Below are 21,644 nucleotides of genomic sequence, written 5' to 3'. Positions count from 1 at the left end.
TGATGACATCACCAGTGTGTCCCCTTGATTTTGGACGCCGTGCTCGCCGGTGATGTCACTTCCGTCGGGCCTTCACCTGAAGTGACATCATTCCTGTTGCATAACTATCCCCTCTCTCCCTCAGCTGTGAGAGCAAAGGCAGCTTTTCTCCATCTTTGGCCACCCAGAGGCACCGTGAAACTCCTCATTATGGAAATGCCAGGTGTGTCCGTGAAAGGGAAAAGCGCCGATGTATAAAAGCATCACTGGGGTTTAACATGAAAGACACGCATACTGCATCCCACATGACCTTATCTTGCATACGGGATAAAAAAAAACATGCAATGCTGCAAATCATCGTGACTGAGATGACATGAGGCACTGTGCAACTCCTGACATGTAAAACTATGAGTGTGAGGTGTGAGGGTGAAGAGATGCAGAGAGAGTGAGAGAGACAACGACCGAGAGAGGCCTGACCTATATAAGAAGGAGGCTGAAATATTTATGGATGTGAGTGTCCTAATTGGCAAGCTACTGGGAGCAATGCGGCCTTCTCCTCCAGTCACAGCCTGGGAAGAGGTTAACGTGCACAGAGCATCAGTGGTCTGAGGGCCAGACCGCTGCTTCTACCCCATGACTGTCATCCTCAGCCTGAGAGATGCCTTGTTATGAGTGTGATCTGCTTTTGCCAGGGCTATGGCATTGTTAGAATCATTACCAGAACTGTTATCGTAACCGTGGTGCATACGGGCGGGAACAACCGCTCAGAGCGCTGAGTCAAACGCAGCCTAATTGGCCGGGGTTAATATCCAGCACTGGCACACACCGTTAGGCTGTCTGTCAGGCCTCGATTACAATCCCTGCAGACGAAGACGAGAGGATGGACACTTTCTGACTTACAGTTTCAAATCACTGCAGGCTGCAGGGGGAATGAGGTCAACCAGGGCTCGGGACATTGGCATTTTTATGAAGTATGACAGAGCGTTAAAGCTGGCACCTATGTTTAATTATGATGAGTGTTAATGAAACGTAAAAATTCTAGATGTCAGTACTTACAGAAAAATATAGTTATATGACCAAGTCATCTACACATCTATTTGTAGCAAACTTTAGAGAGTAGAGTACAAATATTTTTTAACTCGGATGAAGCTCACACCCGCCTTCTGTATCAAGCTATTAGGCCTCATTTATTAGCAGTGCATATACGCAAATCTGCATGTAAATCAGTGATTTATCAATATTTCTGTACCTGAATTTATTTGCACGTTGCACAAAATGCGTTAGAAGTTCAAACCATATGTACGAAAAGATGACAAAGGCCTGGCTTTCTTTGGAAGTTTAAAAACAAATCTTGAATACTATAAAAATGAATACTTCTACTCCTTCTACTACTACTATTACTATTCAGAATGTTTATTTTTATTGCCATTTGTTCTTTATTTAGAGTTTTCCACAACACTATGAGACACAAAAACATCAGGATTGCAATGAAATTAAAAAACAAAAATGTAAAGATTTGTAAAGAAAACAAAAAAGTAAGAGGGAAGGTCCTACACCTTTCCTTTTACTTTAACCTTTATATTTAAACATAATTCATTCTTACTTACTTAAAATTATGTTGCCTTTAGTTAAAAAATGACAAATCGTTTCTGGATATTATGACTTAAAGTCTCATTTTCGGTCAAATGATCACATGCTTTTTGCCCTCAATCTGTCTTATGCTTTTTCTAGTAGTCTGTTAGTGTTTTCTCATATCAACATTGGTGCCAAAATTATGATTTTTTTCTTGAATTGCCGTGAGTGTCTCAGAGGTAATGATATTCAGAACCAAGGGGATGCAGTGGGGCACTTTTGCACACAGAGTGCACACGGAGAAGTTTGAGTAGTGCGAATATTTCCTGCTGTGCAATGAAGAACTGTACCTCCGTATCTACAGTTCATGAGTGACAGCTGCACCACACACTTCAGCAGAACAGAAACATGTACAGTCACTATCAGCTATCAGCAGGCCTGGAGCAGTCACAAAGTTACAAGTGTCCATATAAACTTTTCAGTGTGGATATGAGGACTCCAGCCAATGCGTTTCCAAAATCAGTATTACACTCCAAAAAAGTTTCTCTATGAAAGCTGTGTTAACAGATTGCATTACAAGAAAGAAGGCAGCTCATAAAAATTTCTTCTCTGTCCTTCCAAAAAAACAAACCAAATTAAATCCACTCAAAGAAAAAAGGATTTAAAGCTTAGGTGTGCTCATAAAAGTATTAACAATTAGTTACTGATCTAAATCTCTAAATTGAATTTCTTATCTTTTAAGCAAATACAAAGATTAATGGGACTATTGACCTAGTGATAGTAACAGCACCTGTTGTGATTTTTAGGATTAGCAGGCAAATGAGTCCGACAAGCATCTCTGTCTTGCTTGCACAAAGAAAAAGAGAGCAGAAATCAATGGGCTGTGTTTACAGGGTACACAGCCGACTGTAACACTGCACGTTATGTTACACACAGCCAAGCAGTAAAAACAGACGAGCTGCTTGGCAGGGCTCAGCCTGGCCAGCCTCACGCTAAAGGCAGGAAGAGACGGTGCTGACACACGGGCCAAGAGCAGCGACTGGCACCGTGCTCCAGTCTGAGCAAAAAGTGGAAAGAATTTCAAAAAGAAATTATAGAAGGAGAAGCAAAATTCCTGAAGTGATTTTTTTTCTCGTGTGGTCACTTTAAAGACAAACAGAAAAAAGTCACAATGTTTCTGTGTGTGAAAGTAAAGACTGAATATATACTTACGTAAGAAGTACTCAGATGGGTCTGCTTCATAATCTGTTTCCTCGGGAAAGTGGTCTATCTGTTTACACATGCCTTTGAAGTTTCCTGTTGAGTGAAAACAGAAAGAGGGTTCAGGAGAGAGAGGGTTCTATTGAGGAGGGAATTTGACTTTCCTCAACCAGTTACTACTGGTGTACCAGACTGAATCTAACACGTGGGCCATGCCAACATTACTTGTTTTGTTGTATAAGTGAAGTAGATAAAGGTAAAAACCGTTTTGCATGTTCATGTTTTTGTTCTTCAGCTTTTCTCAGTCTGACTTTTTAAAATATCATTTTCACAGCTCCACAACTTGGAGGACAGGTTCAAAGGTCCTTTTGGTCTTTACTGTAAGTTAACTGAATATTTTAGGTTTCAAACATGTACCTCAAGGTGCTTTATACTGTAAGGTAAAGATCCTACAGTAATAAAGAGAAAACCCAACAATCAGACAACCCCCAGTGAACAAGCACTTGGCGACAGTGGGAAGGAAAAACTCCCTTTTAACAGGAAGGAAGCCTCCGGCTGATCCAGGCTTGGGAAGGGGCTGAGGGAAGCGACACAGGACAAAAGTCCCACTGTGGAAAAGAGCCAGAGTTTAATATTAACTATTAATTAAACACAAACTGTTTATGATCATGCACAACACTTTTGTTCTTTTAATGGTCAACACAGACAGTGTCATAACAGCTCATATGAGTGGACTGATCTCTTTAGAAAGCACACCTGAGCATCAGGCCTCTCTGGCAGCAGTTGGCAGCTTGTAAACAAGAGCTGTGCAGCTGGTGCGACCTGGAGCTGCTCCAACTGCCGTGCAGAGAGAACCTCATCTCTTTTTGGCTGACACCTCGCCGTTCAGGTATGCTGTCCATCCAGGAAACAGCATCCCTCTCCTCTCCCCTCCCTCCAGCTCTTCCCTGCCTGTCTGCTCCGTGCAGAGATCTGGCATTGATGAGGTCACTCAGGGTGACGTGGCGGGGGAGGCACCCATAAGGCATCCATTATGGTCACCTGCTGCTGTAGCGAGGAGGCAGATGCCTGGCCGTTTGATTGGACCAGATTAGTGTTTCATTAACTTCTTCATCTCCTTTCCCTCCAGTGTCCCTCTAATTAGGGGAACAGGTGTTGGTTACCATGGTGCTGAGGAGGTCTTGGCAGCGAGGCATGATGGGCACAGCGGGATGCAGTTATTGCTCTGTGAATGGCCCACATACAGCGGTGGGAAGGGGACCCCTGGTGATGACCACTCAGATATTAAAGAGAGCGTCACCTGACAAAACAAGCCATCAAAGCACCCTCGATCGACTCTCTCATCATGACCTGTGGGTTAGCGCCAGCTGTTGTCTGGTACGAGTATTGAATGGAGAAATGTTCATCTGATTGCCTCATTGTCACTTGTAAAGTTTGCCTACAGATGTAGCAAAAATACTACCATAATTCAGTAAAAATAAAAACGGGCTTATTTTGTAATGAATGAACATTCGCAGGTACTAACAAAGCCATTAAACTACTGGAAAACACGAGAAATAGATGAGCTGATGCAATTTAAAAAGCACAGGTCAGACCTGAATGGTAAAAAACATGTGATATATGTGAGAATCACCAGTTCACACAGATGTTTTCTTTAAGGAAGTCTGGGTACCAGTGTTCAAAATAAAGCTCAATAAGAACATTAATACTGCTTTTAAATTGTGTCGTATTTAGTCACTCTGCCACGTTTCTTTCATTTCAGCCAAACCTGAAACTATTTTGCACTTTTCCCCCTAAAGAATTTTTATATATAAGCTTTTATATATCAGGTTTTCTCTAAAGGATTATAAAATCATTTAATTTAAATATCTATAAATATAATTTTTATAAATATCTATGGAAAATTTGCAGTCAGCCATTTGGCACGCGCCATATTCCCCTTCAGATTCCCCTTCAGAGTTCTGAAAGAGGTCTGATTACTAAGAAAAGAAGAGGCTATAAAAAGTTGCTAAAGAATGAGGTGAACTCCTTAAAACATTGATGTAGTCCTAATATTTAGTCCTTCTTTGACTAAGAAGTTACAATAAAAATACAACTGTAGTGAGGTGAAGAGAGGCTTTGTAACTGAAACTGAAACTCATTTGATCTTTGTGACACGGTTCCCTGTTAATCAGAAGATCACTAACTGGTCATAAAGGGATTTACATAGTCAATAACAATGCTCAGGCACTAAGGTGGTCAAAGTGTGTTAACAAAATATCCCGTACACCATTACATCACCACCCCCACCAGCAGCATCCTGACCCACTGATGCACGGAAGGATGACTTTATGCTTTTTACGCCAAATTCAAAGTACAAATTGAGAGTCGTCAGTCCATTCCTGTTCTCAGCTCTAAACTTTTATTTTTCTATTCTAGGATCTGCAGGATTTCTGAATATGGTCACCTATGTGGATCATTTAGACAGAAGTACAGAAGCTCCACCCACCTGGTGTTTATCAGAATAAAGTCAGCTTAATGGAAGAGGAGCTAAAGTTCACATATCACACGCTGGATGAACTGAGGAGCTGCACTTCTCATACAAAACTACTCTAATAAATTCAGACATTCAAAAGGTGTGAAACAGTGTACCACTCATTTATCGCTTCTAATCCATTAATAAACAACGAAATAAAAAGGATTTTCATCAACAGGCTCTGTGGCAAAGAGGGGGGAAGACAAAAAGAGAGAAAAGCAGGCAGAAAGACAATTAATGGGAAGGAGGAGGAGAGATAAATATAGGAAGGGCAGGTAACAGAGAGGTTTTGAAGGACAGCGAGGGAAGATGGAGCAGGAGGTGGAATACATCAAGTCTGAGTGTCAGTGTAATTGCTGAGCCATGAATAGGGCCTCCAGAGTTTACCGGTCCTCCACAGTTTTGCACTTGATGCTCTGATATATGATGTGAAGCTCCTCTTTGGATGGCGGACCAAATTTCCAGTCAGCTGCTGGGTGATTTCTTTTCACTAAAGATAACTGAAGCTGAAGGAAAATAATCCACCAAAGCTTCTGTAGCTTCTGTAGCATGCTAGTTTCAGTAGTGAGTTGGTGACTACTGCAGGTGTAACCTCACCACCTTCTGCAACTACTACCCCCAGTCAGTACCTCTTCAACATACCTGCTTAAAGAAGCTTTAAATAAGTTGCATTTCTGGGGGAAGAGAGGCAAGGGGGGACACACTTGTGCCTCCTCTCAGAGCATATTTCACTGAAAGATGACTTGTGTTTACATACGACTACATTACACACTCCCAGTGGAGCTGTCTGAGCAAACTAGCAGCAGCAGCAGCAACCCACAGAGCACCATGTGTGTGTCTTAACAGCGTTATCAAGTGGGTGTAAGATTTGGTTTGCAGCTGGCTGGCCTATCCACAGTAGTGTGATTTGTAATACCAGCTGTGGAGAGTGGCCTATTGGGGGAACCACTTCAATTAGCGTGCTGAAAGATTTATGTGACACTTAACCGCTCCAAACGGTCCTTTTCTTGTAAGACATGTAAACTCAGCAGGCTGGTAAATGTTTTATAATGGCATTTTCATTTCAGAGGCCTCCCCACGTGAGTGTGAATGCAGGGGCACAATGCGGAGCGATCCGTTTGGCCATTAGGAGCTTTGGCAGGGGGACTACTGGTGAATGGGAAGGTATTACTGAAGACTCAGGTGTTCAGTGGGTCAAAACACTTATCACTTTGAAGAGAAACACCTGTGTGCACTGAGCAGCTCTTGTACTTTCAGCGCAGTATGCCGAGTAACCAAAGAGCTCTGTGTTTAAAATCACAAGGCGGCTGGAAAATCATATTTTTCCACCATGAGCCAGGATGAAGGTACAAACATTTTTTTAAAAGATCCTAAATTCTTTAACAATGCAATGAAGTTAATGGTGTTTCCTGCAGAATTCAAGTTGGTGTTATTTTAAAAATTACAAAATAGAGTATTCTTAATTGAAACGTCACACATATTGCTTGCACAGTTCTTCTACACAGAGTGAAAAAAGTACAGTAAATTGCAGGTGATCTTGAAATAACTTCAGAAATACCTTGGCAATATTTTTCAGACAAAGCTTGTGTTTAGATTAATTGGTGCACAAACTGCAGTGTGTTGAGTACAATTTAACACATCCTGAACATAGTCAGTGCACCGCACTGCAAGCAGCTTTAAGGCGCATCCTCTCGAGAAGAGACTGCAGTGATTTAGTATTCAAAAACCAAAAAATGTCGGGGAAATTCAGTCACTTGTAGCAACAACAGGTAAAAAAAAAAAGTGAAGTGAAGTGGGTGGTACTGAGTTAAACTTTTAACAATTTTCAACTCAGCAACTGAAGCAACTACCAACAGGAGCAGGAGGTGGTCAACACTAAACAGAATCTCTGAATGTTCAACCATCAGCTAAGATGTTCAGCGTTACAACAAAACTGGTGAAATCGATGTTTACTTTGCAAATATGCTCATGTCTAGCAGGTACGATGCTTCACCCTAAACTGAACTCCAACATGCTCTCCTTTCCAACTTTGCACTTTCACTGTGCCTTTATGTTGATGTAGATTCTCAATCCTACAGTTCATGGTTGGTTGAAGTGCTCAAGTCAAAGCAACTGGACTTCATTTGGTTCTTGAAGATATTTCACCTGTCGTCTGAGAATCCCAGTATTTACCCTGGAGTGGGTTGTCAGCTATTAACTATCAAGACCCAAAAGAAGCCAAGGACTTTAGAAAATTTCAGTATGGCTCAAGTCTAAACTTCATAAATAATAATAATGATGGATTGGATTTATATAGCGCTTTTCTAGGCACCCAAAGCGCTTTACAATACCACTATTCATTCACTCTCACATTCATACACTGGTGGAGGCAAGCTACAGTTGTAGCCACAGCTGCCCTGGGGCAGACTGACAGAAGCGAGGCTGCCATATCGCGCCATCGGCCCCTCTGGCCAACACCAGTAGGCAAGTAGGGTAAAGTGTCTTGCCCAAGGACACAACGACCAGGACAGAGAGCCCGGGGATCGAACCGGCGACCTTCCGGTTACAGATGCGATTCCCAGTCAGTGAAGTAAGTGGAAAAAAATAGCAATAGCGTGTTACTTAATAATATTGATATAATTATAATATTTATAATAATATTTTTCATTGAATAAGATGAAAAAGATTTATTCCCCAATCAAAAAAAGCTTCCTTCTATAGAAGCCTATGTGTGAGGGGCAGGGCATGCTGCAGGCCTCTTATATGCTGGAGCACCACGAATCAAACACACACTAGCAGACGAAACCACAAGAATGCACGGTTACACTTCACCAGTTGAATCTAACTTGTTTGCCAAGTTTTTAGCATGTATCTTGAATATCATGTGCATACCAGTGTGTATGAAATTTATTGTGCTTTATTTAGCTTTTTAGAGTATAAAGATCTAGCTATTAGCTTTGTAAAGTACAGCAGAAAGTATGTAGTATGTAATGATACCCTTTTTTAAAACAAACAATTAACAAGTCATCCATGAATTGCTGTACTGAATTAAATGACGAGGCGTTTAGTATTTTTTCATCCTGGACCAAAATGACTCTACTTATGGTTCAACAAGTACTACTGATTTTAGCCATATTAGCAGCTCAAAGTCAGGCCTCAAGCAATGCTAAAAACAAGCTAAAATTAAAATGGGAACTGATCTTTCGCTGTAAAACACGCTGGAGGTTTAATGTGTGTTGTCCGGTGGATGTCAGTGTGTTTAACAAGGAGTAAAATTAGAGGAATTTTAATATAAAAACCAATTTCTCTGCAGAGAAGCATTATAACATGAAGGATGAACAGATAAAATGAAAAACAAAATCCTCAAAGGACTTCAGATAACTTAACAGAATAGATGAAAAATGAAACTTTCTGACACTTCTGAATATTGAAATAACCACAGCCTGCTCAGCCGGACTGAAAAGCAGCAAGTGACCATGATTTATTGAGCTGCCGCCATAAAACGATAGAGCAGGTTTATCTGTGATCTCTTGCTGGGAGTGAGCCATCACCAGTCCCTCCACGGACCCTTAGCTGTGGTTGAGGAAAGTCTTTGAGTGTTGTCCAGAGAGGGTGTTATCCTGACTAAGTCAATCAGCCCAGACACCACTGACCGCCGTTCCCTCCTATACTGGAAATGAGCTATGGGCTAACCTCATGTCCTCTGTGTCCCCTCCCGTCCCCTGCAGCCATAAAGCACCTCATTACCACAGAGCCTGGAGTGGCAGAAACACTCAGGAGTGAAGTACAGTGTGTGTGTGTGTGTGGCAATGAGAGGGGGTGGGAAGGTGAACGTACAGATTTACAGTTTCCCACAGCAGCAAGGCTCAGGGTCTAGTCCTGAGGGGCCGGAGCTTATCCAGCCGGCATCAGGCTCATTTTCACGGCCCTTACACAGCACATACACATAACACCGAGGAGGAGCTCTTGTTGGTCTGGTGATGTTGCCATGTTGCTCTTTATTCAAGCTTTCCCCAGGGTGATGTTCACATTTAGGTGCAGGATATTGGACCAGCTCCAGCTGAGGCAGAGCTCAACCCAATGTGGATCTGTTCCAAAGTTTAGGTGTTGACTGGTTAAAAAAGGTCCGTGACGAAGCTGAGAAAGTTTTTCTAATGCCACTGATAGCACAAGCATGGGCCCTGGCCCCTGGTTATTACAGGAACAGGAAACACTAACTCCTATTTTCTCTCTTGCCATCATTCTCGCAGGCAGATTTCTGGCCTGCTGCTGAGAAATTTCTTCAAGTTTTAAGGCCGCTTTGAGTCATTTCTTCCTCCTCGACTGTGAGTTAATCTCCATTTTGCTGCATATAGTATGATCGAAGTCACTGCACAAAGCCTGACAGAACACACACGGAGGGATTTTAGCTTACTTTCCTTCTTTTTCTGAGTGATTAAACCAACATATCACACAACAGTATCATCAGCAGTAGGTGAGATCCTCAAATGCAGATGAAATAACAGTAACAGGGAACATGACCACGTATGATTCATCTATCTGGTTTTATATCCAGCGCAGAAGAGCATCAATATTCCTGCTTGAGCTTTCCAGTTATTTGACACATGAAGATCAGTTTACTTGTGTGTCTTTGGAGAAGTTTCATCTGAGAGAGCGACTCAAGGGGGATCACTTATCATTGGTCTAAATAAAGAGGGTTGAGTTGGACTTTCATACCTCAGTGAGAAGTGGGGAAGAAATGAGTGAAATTTCTTCATTGAGTAGCTGATTAATTTATCTGATATAAAAGAACAAAAAGCTCAGTTACACTTTCTACACACCCAAGATGACTCCTATCCCTCTTTTTAGCTGTTTACACAAATAGGGATGTTTATGGGATGGAGTCTACGCTGCTTACAGTGGGTGAGGGACAGGGGACACACTGGACAGGTGATCAGTTAGGTCTATTACAGAGATGCAGACATCCATTTGCAATCATATCGGCCAATTTAGAGTAACACGTTAACCTAACGAGTCCCCCAACACTATTTTGCTAGAGTAGTTCTTTAAATACAAATTCATCTCATCTATCAAGCTGACTGAAAAGCCTCCCTATCGCTGTGTTATTTAAAGAGCATGATTTCCTAAAGTACTGCCTAACTTCAAACTAAGCTCTGTTTAAAATAAAGTGTTTCTAATAACAAAGAAGCATAGATGATATATGAAAGATCAGTTGTGTGGTCAAGTGAATCTTATGCAGAAGTGCCTACAACCTGCGGAAACTGCTCTGGCTGCAAAAAGCTGTTTATGATCCAATCTGTGGAAAAATGGCCTTGCTCTCTTTTGATCTATATGATGAGATTATGGTCTTAATAAGTTGTTGCAAGTATGCTTCAATACACCATGATGCTAGTTTTTAAAATCTGGTTCCTATAAAGAGTGAAACAGGGGATAAAGCAAGTTGTGATTTATAGTCTGTTTTAACTTGAGATTGACAAGTTCTAGTGTAAAAACGTGCAGTCAGTTTCAACCTTCACTCATTATTTATATCTGTTTTTCAAATTAAAAGTGGCCAAAATGCTGGAGATAGGGCGTTACTAACTGTTGATGGAATTGGACCTCTGCTTGCTGCCATAATGCACTGAAAACTATAACACTGCACACTGAAAAAAGTGCAATAAGCCAGATGCTGAATTTGCATATAAGGAACTCCCTATCTTGTAATTGTTATATATTGTTTAAGGAACCAAGGCTTATCAGTTTATCAGACTGAATTATGTTGAAATGAAACGGAGTAGTCATGTTTTATCTCCAGAAGCTCCGCCCCCCCAGAGCGGACTTTGCAGGAAAAAATGGCTGCTCCGTCCACCATGTTTTGTCTTGCTTTGGAAACTTAACAGCAGTCTAGAGTTCTTCACTTCGAAGGAAAATAAAATTTAAAGCTAAAATAATGTATATATGGACCTTTACTGAGGTAACTTTTTTTTTTACTGGTATGTGGGCTGGTTATTGAGCAACATGAAAAGCAAACATAAGGCTCCAGTTAGCTAATGTTGATCAATATCTAATGATGTGATGATCAAATTAGTAATAATCAAATGTAACGTGGGTTAAGATTAAACCTAAATAAACAGACCGTCATAAACTTTCATCGGTGTCTGCAGTAAGTGGTGGTACCAGCAGTATCTTAACAATTACACAGAACTGGACAAATCTTTCCTGGATGGCAGAGGAGAGAGACGTCCGGGTCACGCCTGCCCACACATGAAACCCTCTAACAGTGATCAAGCACGATAACTGCTGCCACATTGCTGCAAACTGAGACAAAGGTCTGATGAGACACAAACACGTAGGAGGTGCATGATGGGAAGGGGAGGGTGGGGGGTTGGGGGGCTGCAGGGGGGGTCAGGAGGACTTGACTGAGTAGGAGGTGCAGTTTAAAGAGAAAGAGTTAGAGACAGAGAGATTCAAGCCCACTTCTGATTTGCCAGTGGGTGGCATTCTCGAAAACTTTCCAGGCAGCCACTGAGTGCGTCAGCATCCAGAAACCCCTCCTTCCCCTCCTCCATATCCTCCTCCTCCCACCTCCATCCTCAGTCCCTACAGCAGCCGTTGCCATGTGGACATCAGAACCATTCGCTGCGGTTGCCATGGATATAGCTATCTGGGATCACATGGTTGGAGCCGGTGAGGTGTCTTTAACCCCTGGACACAAAGCGGCTTCAGTGACACAGCATGCAGTATTAGTCAGCAGCTGTTATAGTACCAGCACGGCAGCCTGTAAGCTAGCGCTGACTCCACACAGAGGCCTGCAAAGGCAGTCAGGTATGCTTGTGTCCTTTCGGGTCAAACGTATAAACTTACTGTTGGATTACACCACGGATGGAAAAAGATATATTGCTTATATGGGTCATTTAACTTCACAAATGAACACAAATGGTCTCCTCTAGTCTGCAGTTACACTATTGCGGCATTCCCATGTGGATGCATGCACAGGTATGAGCAAATAAATCCCCTGTGGATGAAAAGGTAATGGGTTCATGCATGTTACACATTGACATCATCTCCCTCCTAATGAACAGCCATCCTAGCAGCAATGACAAGATCCCTAATCGTCTTATTCATCATCATAATCACACCTTATTCATCCTTATAATCACTATATTCATCTTGGTAATGACCCTGCTAAGGCTGGGAGGCTCATGTGCACCATCGCTCCCAATACGAACACACACACACAATACTGGGTCTTTTTCCATGTCAGCACTGGAGCAGAACTGTTGCTAACACTTAAAGACGCAGTTAAATGACAGTTTATGCAGTTTTGTAACATATTTTAAATATGCAGATAAGGTATCACTGCAGTGAGGATCAGCCATCAAGAGATTTCATTTGATAGCTGCAAAATGGGGCCTGACTTCAGATCTGGATACAGTGAAGGCTTTTTTGCCTCCACCCACACCACCCTCACCTGTGTTGGTGAATCAAGGAGGCAGAGGAAGAGGCTCAAATGGCACTTAAATCACACACATTCAATTTTAGAAGTGCAAAATTGGTATTTTGTAAGCTGGCATCTAAACACAGCTCCAACCAATCACAGTACAAATAATTAATGTAAAATGTTTTTGTTCTTTTACAGAATGCCACTAATATCAATTCCTATATAATCACTAACTCCTCATTCAGTTTGTCTTTCATCGTTCTTTTTATAAACTGTAATTATAGTTTCTGATCTTTGCTTTCCAAATTGTAAGTGAAACTGAGCTGCTAATGCCAACTGATTTTGGGGGGAATGTAATAATTAATTTGTGTAACTAAAAGTTAAAAACATTGCACATGTACACACAAACTCACAAGGCTAAGAGAAAACACACTAAATGAATCTGTGAAATTTACCGATCTTATCTAGTTACATACATAAGGCTCAATTTTTTGTCGTTACCCACAAACTGTACGAAAAAAGCCTTGGTTGTTGTCACAACTATTTGGTTTTTGCACTACATTTCTAAAGGCTTGAACTTGACCACCTGGGTTTTTCTTGGAGCCTGAAGTTCTAAAGGGTCATTTGGATGAGAAGGTGGCATGGTATATTATCAGTAATGCTAGTTAACAAAGTGCATTCACAGGTTGCAAAATCACAGAATCCTGTTGCACTAACAAATACACAAATAGCACTAGAATTTTAATCAAAAAATCAAAGAAGAGCAGACTTCTTGGACAACCTGGTAGTTCGATTAATTTCAGAGCAAACCAATGCTTCAACATGGAGGAGAGGTCCAGTTCAGCTCAGTCACACAAGCCTAGTGACCAGTTGCAACCATCCGGAAACGTGCTCGTCATCTCCGAGCATGAAGTAAGGAGAGCCTTCAAGAGAGTGAACACCAGGAAAGCAGCAGGACCAGACGGCATCCCAGGTCGTATCCTAAGAGACTGCGCATACCAGCTAGCTCCTGTGTTCACTGAGATATTCAACATCTCTTTATCTCAGTCGGTGATCCCCACATGCTTCAAAGAGTCCATCATTGTTCCTGTCCCGAAGAAACCCCACCCTGCTTCTCTCAATGACTATCGCCCTGTAGCCCTCACCTCAGTAGTGATGAAGTGCTTTGAACGCCTGGTCAGAGACTTCATCATTTCTTCACTACCAGACACACTGGACCCACTACAGTTCGCTTACCGTCCAAATCGTTCCACAGACGATGCCATCTCTCATCTCCTCCACACATCACTCACTCACTTGGACACTAGAAGGGGGAATTATGTTAAAATGCTCTTCATAGACTACAGCTCTGCATTTAACACCATAATTCCCTCCACACTCACCACCAAGCTGGAGCATCTGGGACTCAGCTCATCTATGTGTCAGTGGATCTCCAACTTCCTAACTGGCAGACCACAGGCAGTAAGGATGGGCGGACATGTCTTAGCCTCCACCACTCTCAGCACTGGAGCCCCCCAGGGGTGTGTTCTGAGCCCCCTGCTGTACTCTTTGTACACATGACTGTGTGGCCACTACCAGCTCCACCACCATCATCAAGTTTGCTGACGACACCGTCGTGGTGGGCCTGATCTCTGATAACAACGAGACGGCCTACCTGAAGGAGATTAGGAATCTGGAGAACTGGTGCCAGAGGAACAACCTCCTTCTAAATGTCAGTAAGACAAAGGAGCTGATAGTGGACTTCAGCACTAAGCAGGAGAGGAACTACCAGACCCCCGTCATCAACGGAGAGAGTGGACAGCTTCAAATACCTCGGAGTTCACATCACGCAGGACCTGTCATGGTCCTGTCACATCAACACCGTGGTGAAAAAGGCCCGACAGCGTCTCTACCACCTCAGACGCTTGAGAGACTTCCAACTGCCCTCCAAGGTGCTCAGGAACTTTTACTCGTGCACCATAGAGAGCATCCTGGCGGGAAACATCTTAACCTGGTTCGGGAACAGCACCATGCAGGACAGACGAGCTCTACAGAGGGTTGTGCGGTCAGCTGAGCGCACCATCCGCTCCGAGCTCCCTGACCTGCACTCAATCTACAGCAGGCGGTGCTGGACCAAGGCCAGGAAGATCGTGAAGGACCTCAGCCATCCCAACAACAGACTGTTCTCTCTGTTGAGGTCAGGAAAGCGATTCCGCTCCCTGAAGACCAACACAGAGAGACTGAGGAGGAGCTTCTTCCCGCAGGCGATACGGTCTCTCAATCACACCACCACACAGTACTGACCCACACATATGGTTCTTACACACACACTGGACTTTGGTTTTGCACAACACTGGTCACTATATTCTTCATTTCCGGTTAATACTTGTACAGCTGCTGTTATTGTGTATATATTTATTTATATTTAGATTTCTTCATACATTCTTATATAGTTCTATATTGTGTATTTTGTTGTACAGTTATTTTATTTTCAACTTTAATTTATATATTTATCTTTATCTTATTCTTCCCAGTTAAATTTACCCTTCATTCTAATTTGTGTTGTACAGTTATTTCATTTTTAACCTTAATTTATATTTTATTCCTTCCTAGTTAAATTTACCCTTTTTAATTTTTCATATTTATTTCCTATCTTATTCATAGCCTTTTCCTTTTTTGTTTTCTTTAGGTCACGAGCAGTTGTCCAAGCATTTCACTACATATCGTACTGTGTATGACTGTGTACGTGACAAATAAAAAATTTGAATTTGAATTTGAATTTGAATTCATCTAGCAAAAACAGGTTGTGAGGGAAAAATTACAATTCTGTGATGGGCTGGAAAGGGTTGCTGACGTAGCGGCGAAATCAGCTGATGAAGTTTGACCCAGAGAGAGGTCAGTGACACCCTAGTAACCACCAGTTGCTGGGAAAGTGGTTGCTGGAGTCAGCTAGGTAAAATTAGTTGCAAATGCATATAGTGTTGCACTGAAAACCTCATTTTGATTGATGTGATTCTAGCAAGCTGCTGCAGTAACCTGTAGTTTGTTTTGGAGGACGGCAATTTGTCAGCATCGACAGTGGCAATCATCTAGTGATTAAAACAACCACTTTGGTTCCTGCACCTTGGTGACCAGTTTGACCTGGTTACAGTTAGCAACTGTTTGCCAGCCAGTTGGGGAATAAACATTTTTCCCCTGTTGCCAGAGGTTGCCATGGAGTTCCTGACTGGTCTCTAGACCTGTGTGACTGAGACCTAAACAAGTCTAGTAAAAAACAGTAACTATAATGGACATCTGTGCCCATATTGGACATGTCCATAATAGTGGACACCTGTAAGCAGATGATTAGAAAGAGACCATTATCTTATAGTCTCTGAATACAAAGGTGCTCTAGTAGATGTTACAAATGAACAATATGGAGTTGGAAATGACTCTTTAAGACATTTGTCATGGACATTTGGAGTCTTAGCTGTGAAAAGTTAACCAGAAAGCAAAAGGAATACAATATTAGCAGCCTGGCCAAATAAAGATGCATCTTGCAGGCTGAGAGGTTGGCAGGTATGTAACGCAGCAGCTGTAGCTGCAGGTGATGTGGGAGGCAGACTAATGGAGGCAGCAAGGTGCCGTCAGGTTTCGGCTCGTTGGAGGATGACTGACAGATGTTAGACAGTCATTTGACCTCCCACAGCTCGGCTCGAGCGCTTGCCCAACAAAGGCGTTCTTCTCTGTCCTGAATGGCTGAGTTGTCTACTGCTTTTGATCTGAAACGCCACATCTGCGTCTGTCTGTGAGCCGCTGCAGCACTGTGTGTCTGTTTACTCCTGAGTTGATGTGTTGATGGAAAAGAAATAGGGAGGAGATCACCTGTGATACACTACCAAAGGAACTGCGAACCCTCAGGGAGGCCAGACCCTCTCAGTCATACTTGTTTCTTCTCACTGCTTTCTTGACTCCTCTCTTCAAGCCATCCTTATTTATAGTGTTCTACTTTTATATTCTGCTTGCTGCCCTATTGCACAAGAAGAGCTCAATATGTAGCCACTGTCACAGGTTCTGTTTAGTTTTTATCATCTCAACCATCTTCAGGAGTTAATTTATTAACTTTCAATACTGCTCAAAATTTGAAATGAATGTGTCTTATGTTAACCCTTTATCACTCAGATATTATACAGGCTATTGTAGGCCATGGTAAAATCTAGAAAGAGCGGATTTTACCACGTGCACAGAGAGCAAGAGTTGTCTGTGTTCAGACAACAGTACCTTGTGAATGCTTTGTACTACTGTGATACACCAAATATGCCCCAAATGCTCATTGTCTCTTCTTTCTGAAACCATTTGAATTTTGTTTCTAACACAAATGGTGATGGGGTTATAGCCATTTAAAGAGAGCTTGTAAAATGGGCCAGTTGCCAGTTTGATGGTAAAAAAAAGAAGCTGTTTTATGCAACAGGAAAGGGTGTAGTTGCCTTTTGCAAGTGTCACCACCCTCTGCTTTTTATAGAAATTATATTGGGAGATGATATTGGGAGATTACATGGAAGACAGCTGATTCTTTCATAAAGCATGTAGTCTGTGTGGAGGTCGAGGTGGTGGATGGATCAACAAAACATTGGTGTTTAGTGGAAAGTGTTGCTTGTTTTCCACGTCCAACCTACACAGCGTTTTGTTTTGTTATGTTTTCTCTTTTTTTCACTTAAAAATATTTTTTGCAAAAGGAAAATTGACAAGAGCGAAGACGTTCACATCCTCTAATTAAATGTGCTCTCTCATACTGCTCTCTCAGTATGAATGTAGACAAACAGCAGATCTGACCACTCACAACAGACACCACTATCTGTCCTTGCGATATATATATCTATATCGCATTTCATAGTTTAGAATTGATTTCACAAAAATTAATGTGACGCGAACTCTGGCCAGAAAGGAGCTGTGAAATGAGTGGGAGGATCATTTTCAGGCACGGTGTAGATTAATCGTATCTAATCTAGAAGTGCTCTTATTTTCCAGCACTGGAATCACAGATAAATGGTAGCTGCGACAACAGGAAGGGGCATTTGATCAGAAAACATGCCATTTATATTTGACAACTCATTCACTCATTATTTGGCTATGTAAACTGCACAGTATTTTATTAGATTAGAATATTATTAGTCTGGCAGGACAGTAGGAGCATAATAGATAACAGTTGGAGTATGACACTACAAATAATAAAGAGCAATGTAAAACACTCCAGAAGCAAATACCTTGCATGAAAAATCAAAGTGCTAGTTTTATCCCTCTATATGAGATGACATCATTAGATTATTAATACTGAACCATCGCTGTGCAGCATTACTGTTGAAGCTGCTGGAGGTGCTGCTGATTTGAAGTGGATTTCTTTAAAGGAACACCAGAAAAATCTGACGGTTTGTTAGACATTTTGGATAGTTTTCAGAGGTCAAACATAGTTGCTGGTTTAGTGAAATGAAAGTGATATCAAAAAGTCTAAAACTTAATTAGGGCAGCTGTGGCTCAGGAGGTAGAATGGGTCATTTACCAGCCAGAAAGTCCGTGGATTGATTCTGTGACTGCTCCTTTCTGCACGTCAAAGTATCTGTGGCCAAGATACTGTTGTCTGTCCCTCAAGTAAACTATGTGGCCATTACACTATGGTACTACACAGCAATCTGGGAACTGATTGGCTCTTGTTTAAGAAGCTGAGGCCAATGATTAAGGTGCTTCTGGCAGGCATATAAATTAAAACAGGCTTAGAAAAAGCTAAAAGCTGTCAGTCAGCAGCTTAGAGCTCATATTTTGATGAATTTCTGCTAAATGCAATTCTTTATTTGCTTTCAATGTGGACTGTTTGGCTTCCTGCTGTATTATAAGTGAAGACAAGATGAGCACCATCACCCTCATGTTCAGAGGAAGTAGGAAGGATTTCTCCTGCCTGTGGTCCATCTGTGCATCACAGCCGAGACGTGTGGAAACACCAGGACCTGTTAGGTCAGGGAGGGCAGGAACCGCCATGAAGGAGAGAACAAGCTTTCACAGATCCAGGAACAGGAGTACCAGTGAGTCACTGGAGCTGCAGCCGAGTGCGTCACAGCCTTCTGGTCAGACGGGGTGAAAGCTGTCCAGTTCTTAGAAGAGTCCCTCAGCAGCACCCACAGGGAGAGGCATTCCCAGAACACAGGCCAAGTAAACACTTCACACGAATAACAACAATTGGAAAAGCAACACCTCACCTACACCAGTCACAATCATATAATGATCTCCATTGGGGGGGGGGGTTGAATCTTTTTGGTCCTCTTTAGAAACTTAAAGCATAAAGCATGCTTTAAAAAGCTGACCAGTAAAATCGCTTATTTTAGTGTTAAGCACACCATGCACACAAGCACAGGCAAACAGATCCCTGCAATGAGGTGGATGCAGTTTTGCTGCAGGTGGAAAGTGTGAGGCAACCGGGAAACAGAAAAAAAGAGGCAAATTTATATAGAGTGGTGAGCAGGATAATTTGTTCCTCAGCAGCAACACTGACAAACAGCATTTAGCATCAGTCTGCCAAACTTGGTGTAAAATCATGAGAATTCAGCGTTAGAATGAAAATTAGGATGCTTAGAAGTAACTTACACTGACTCATAAATGGGGTGATGTCAACCCAAATCACTCATTATGCAGGGAAAACGAAGAGTCAATCACAACAACCAGTCCTAATGGCTTGGTGTTTGCTCTGTACTTGCTGTTGTGTATGAGTATTTCACTTCTCGTGTTATGACATCACAGCATCACATCAGCCAATCGAATTCACAACTCACCCTTCAGATTCCCAAGTACGATGAGAACATGTAAACATAAACATGCTCACGGGTGAGGTTTTCTCAAAAGACAAAAATGATCTGCAGTTACAGTAGACTCATTAACACAGAGAATTAAGATTTCAGGTGAAGTTATTTCCAACAGGACGATTTTAAAGGATATTTGTTCCTGCAGTCTGAAATTTGAAAAGGGTGAAGGAGTTACAGGCACACAAAACTACTGACAAAGAGGCTGACATTTGGCAGTTTTCTGCAAACATTTTTAGTTTTCACACTGTTTGATTAGCCATTGACTGCATTTACCTTAAACCTGCCTTCTATCTAATGGCCAGCAGGGGGCGACTCATTTTGTTGCAAAGGAAGCATCTAGTCATAGAAATGTATGAAAATATTACACAACTTCTCACTAGATCCATGACTTCAGTAAACACTTTCCTTATCAGTTAATGGTCTCAATGACTAGTTTCAGATTTTACTGAATACAATATGATATTTCTTTATTAAATCAATTTGCAGTAAAATACATGATAAAGCAGGACATGCTGCAGAGCAAGCTGCTTTTCAAAGACCAAGATGGGAATGACCGAAGTGCTCAAGACAGAGGCTAAATTTACCTGTGTGTGTGCTTAAGTATCAGAAATGATTATTAGATAAAATGTAGCATTTTACAGTCATAATAAAACTTAAAAAGTGACATTTTCATAGTTAACCAGGGCTGATGACTCCACACCATCTAAAATTGATGGAAATTGATGGAACCAGTGCGCGTTTATTCACAGAACTTGGTTTTAAAACAGCTTAGTCTTAATAACAGCTGCATGGATGCTTCCTCCATTTTTATACTCTGCAACAGGGATCAGTTTAATTGTAACATGAATGTTGCTAATACCACAGTGTAACTTGTCATTGTTTCATGTTTCTGTTTCTAACAGCTCTTCTGAGGGCGCCAGAACTCATCCAGTACAACTCCTCATCAGATAGTGACGGTCATCGTTGCTTAAATATGAGGAATAAAGCATGAATAACACAGTCTTCTACTTCTATGAAATCTCTCCTGCAAACTCCATTTGCGAGAAAGACTTTGGTGGAGGAACTAAATTATGGACAGAAGACAAAAGACATGCCCCTGTTTTCAGTGCAGGTGCTGTGTAAATGGGCAGAATACTCTAATAGCTGTTGGCCAACATGAAAAAAAAAGGAAAGAGAAAAGAATTAGAAACTGGGCAGGTACAGGATACACGCCATGCTGCTACAGGACATAAAACATCTTCTCTGCATGACTGAGATGCCTCCTGCCTGCTGCACAGTGCCGCACTCCAACAAACCGACTCTTAATCCCTTAGACCTGAATTAATGGAGTGGCATGAATTTAAAAGCTTTGTCCGGCAGTCCAGGGCAACAACAATCTAAAAAAAAAAAAAAACACACCCTTTACTGTACAACACACATCCTAGAACTGCATGAGTCATTTTTAATTAAACAACCAAGGCTTGCCCTGCAAATGTGTGACTGATGGGTCAATGCAAAAATTAATTATTATTGTTTTTTAAATAATTTTAAATAATTTTTTCAGGGCTTTTCATGAATTTATTAGCTATGCCAGAGCCAAGGGATTGGCTAGGGATTATCACCCACACATAACAGTTGCTTATTATTTAATGGGCTTCATCACTGATTGAAAAAAATAACAAAATGGAAAAAAAAAAAGAATAGTGTTAGTTCTTATAAAAACTGTGACAGCACCCCTGACTGTGGCCAGTAAAATGAGGGGCAACAAATGGAGAAGAGGCAGACCAATTAATACATTATTTACATTACTAAATATTAATCACCCATAATTTCAGCTATTTATCCAGAAAAAAAACCCTCCCTGGTCTCCTTTGCTATTGTTTTTTTGTCAGGAAAGACAAAGTTAGAGATGGTTTGGACATATGCAGAGGAGAGATAGTGGCTACACTGGACAAAGGGCATTGAATATGGAGCTGCCAGGCAGGCCATGCAGGGCATTGGTGTGACAGAAGAGGCTGTTTGAGATCAGGGGAGATGGAGGTAGCTGAGCCCCAGTAGGAGCAGATGAAATAAGTAATATGTTGAATAATGCAGATTTTTGCTATTAGAGCTTTTTTTTTTTTAACACCACATAAATGAATTGATAAATCAATGAAAACAATTGTAGTTCCAGCCTTAGATACAGACTACTCAG

At 41.6% G+C, this 21,644-nt stretch overlaps 1 protein-coding gene across 1 annotated transcript in view; it reads right to left on the bottom strand.

Moving 5' to 3' along the window:
* Positions 1 to 21,644, bottom strand: part of cacng2a (calcium channel, voltage-dependent, gamma subunit 2a) — an 84,669-nt gene that overhangs the window by 27,947 nt on the left and 35,078 nt on the right. The window contains exon 2 of the mRNA XM_080906130.1: positions 2,764 to 2,847. Within this exon, the coding sequence (XP_080762256.1) occupies positions 2,764 to 2,847 (84 nt within the window). The remainder of the gene's footprint in view (positions 1 to 2,763; positions 2,848 to 21,644) is intronic.

Source organism: Rhamphochromis sp. 'chilingali', assembly GCF_963969265.1.
Source record: "Rhamphochromis sp. 'chilingali' genome assembly, chromosome: 15".
Taxonomy (NCBI): domain Eukaryota; kingdom Metazoa; phylum Chordata; class Actinopteri; order Cichliformes; family Cichlidae; genus Rhamphochromis; species Rhamphochromis sp. 'chilingali'.
This window is presented reverse-complemented; position numbering and strand designations above follow the sequence as displayed.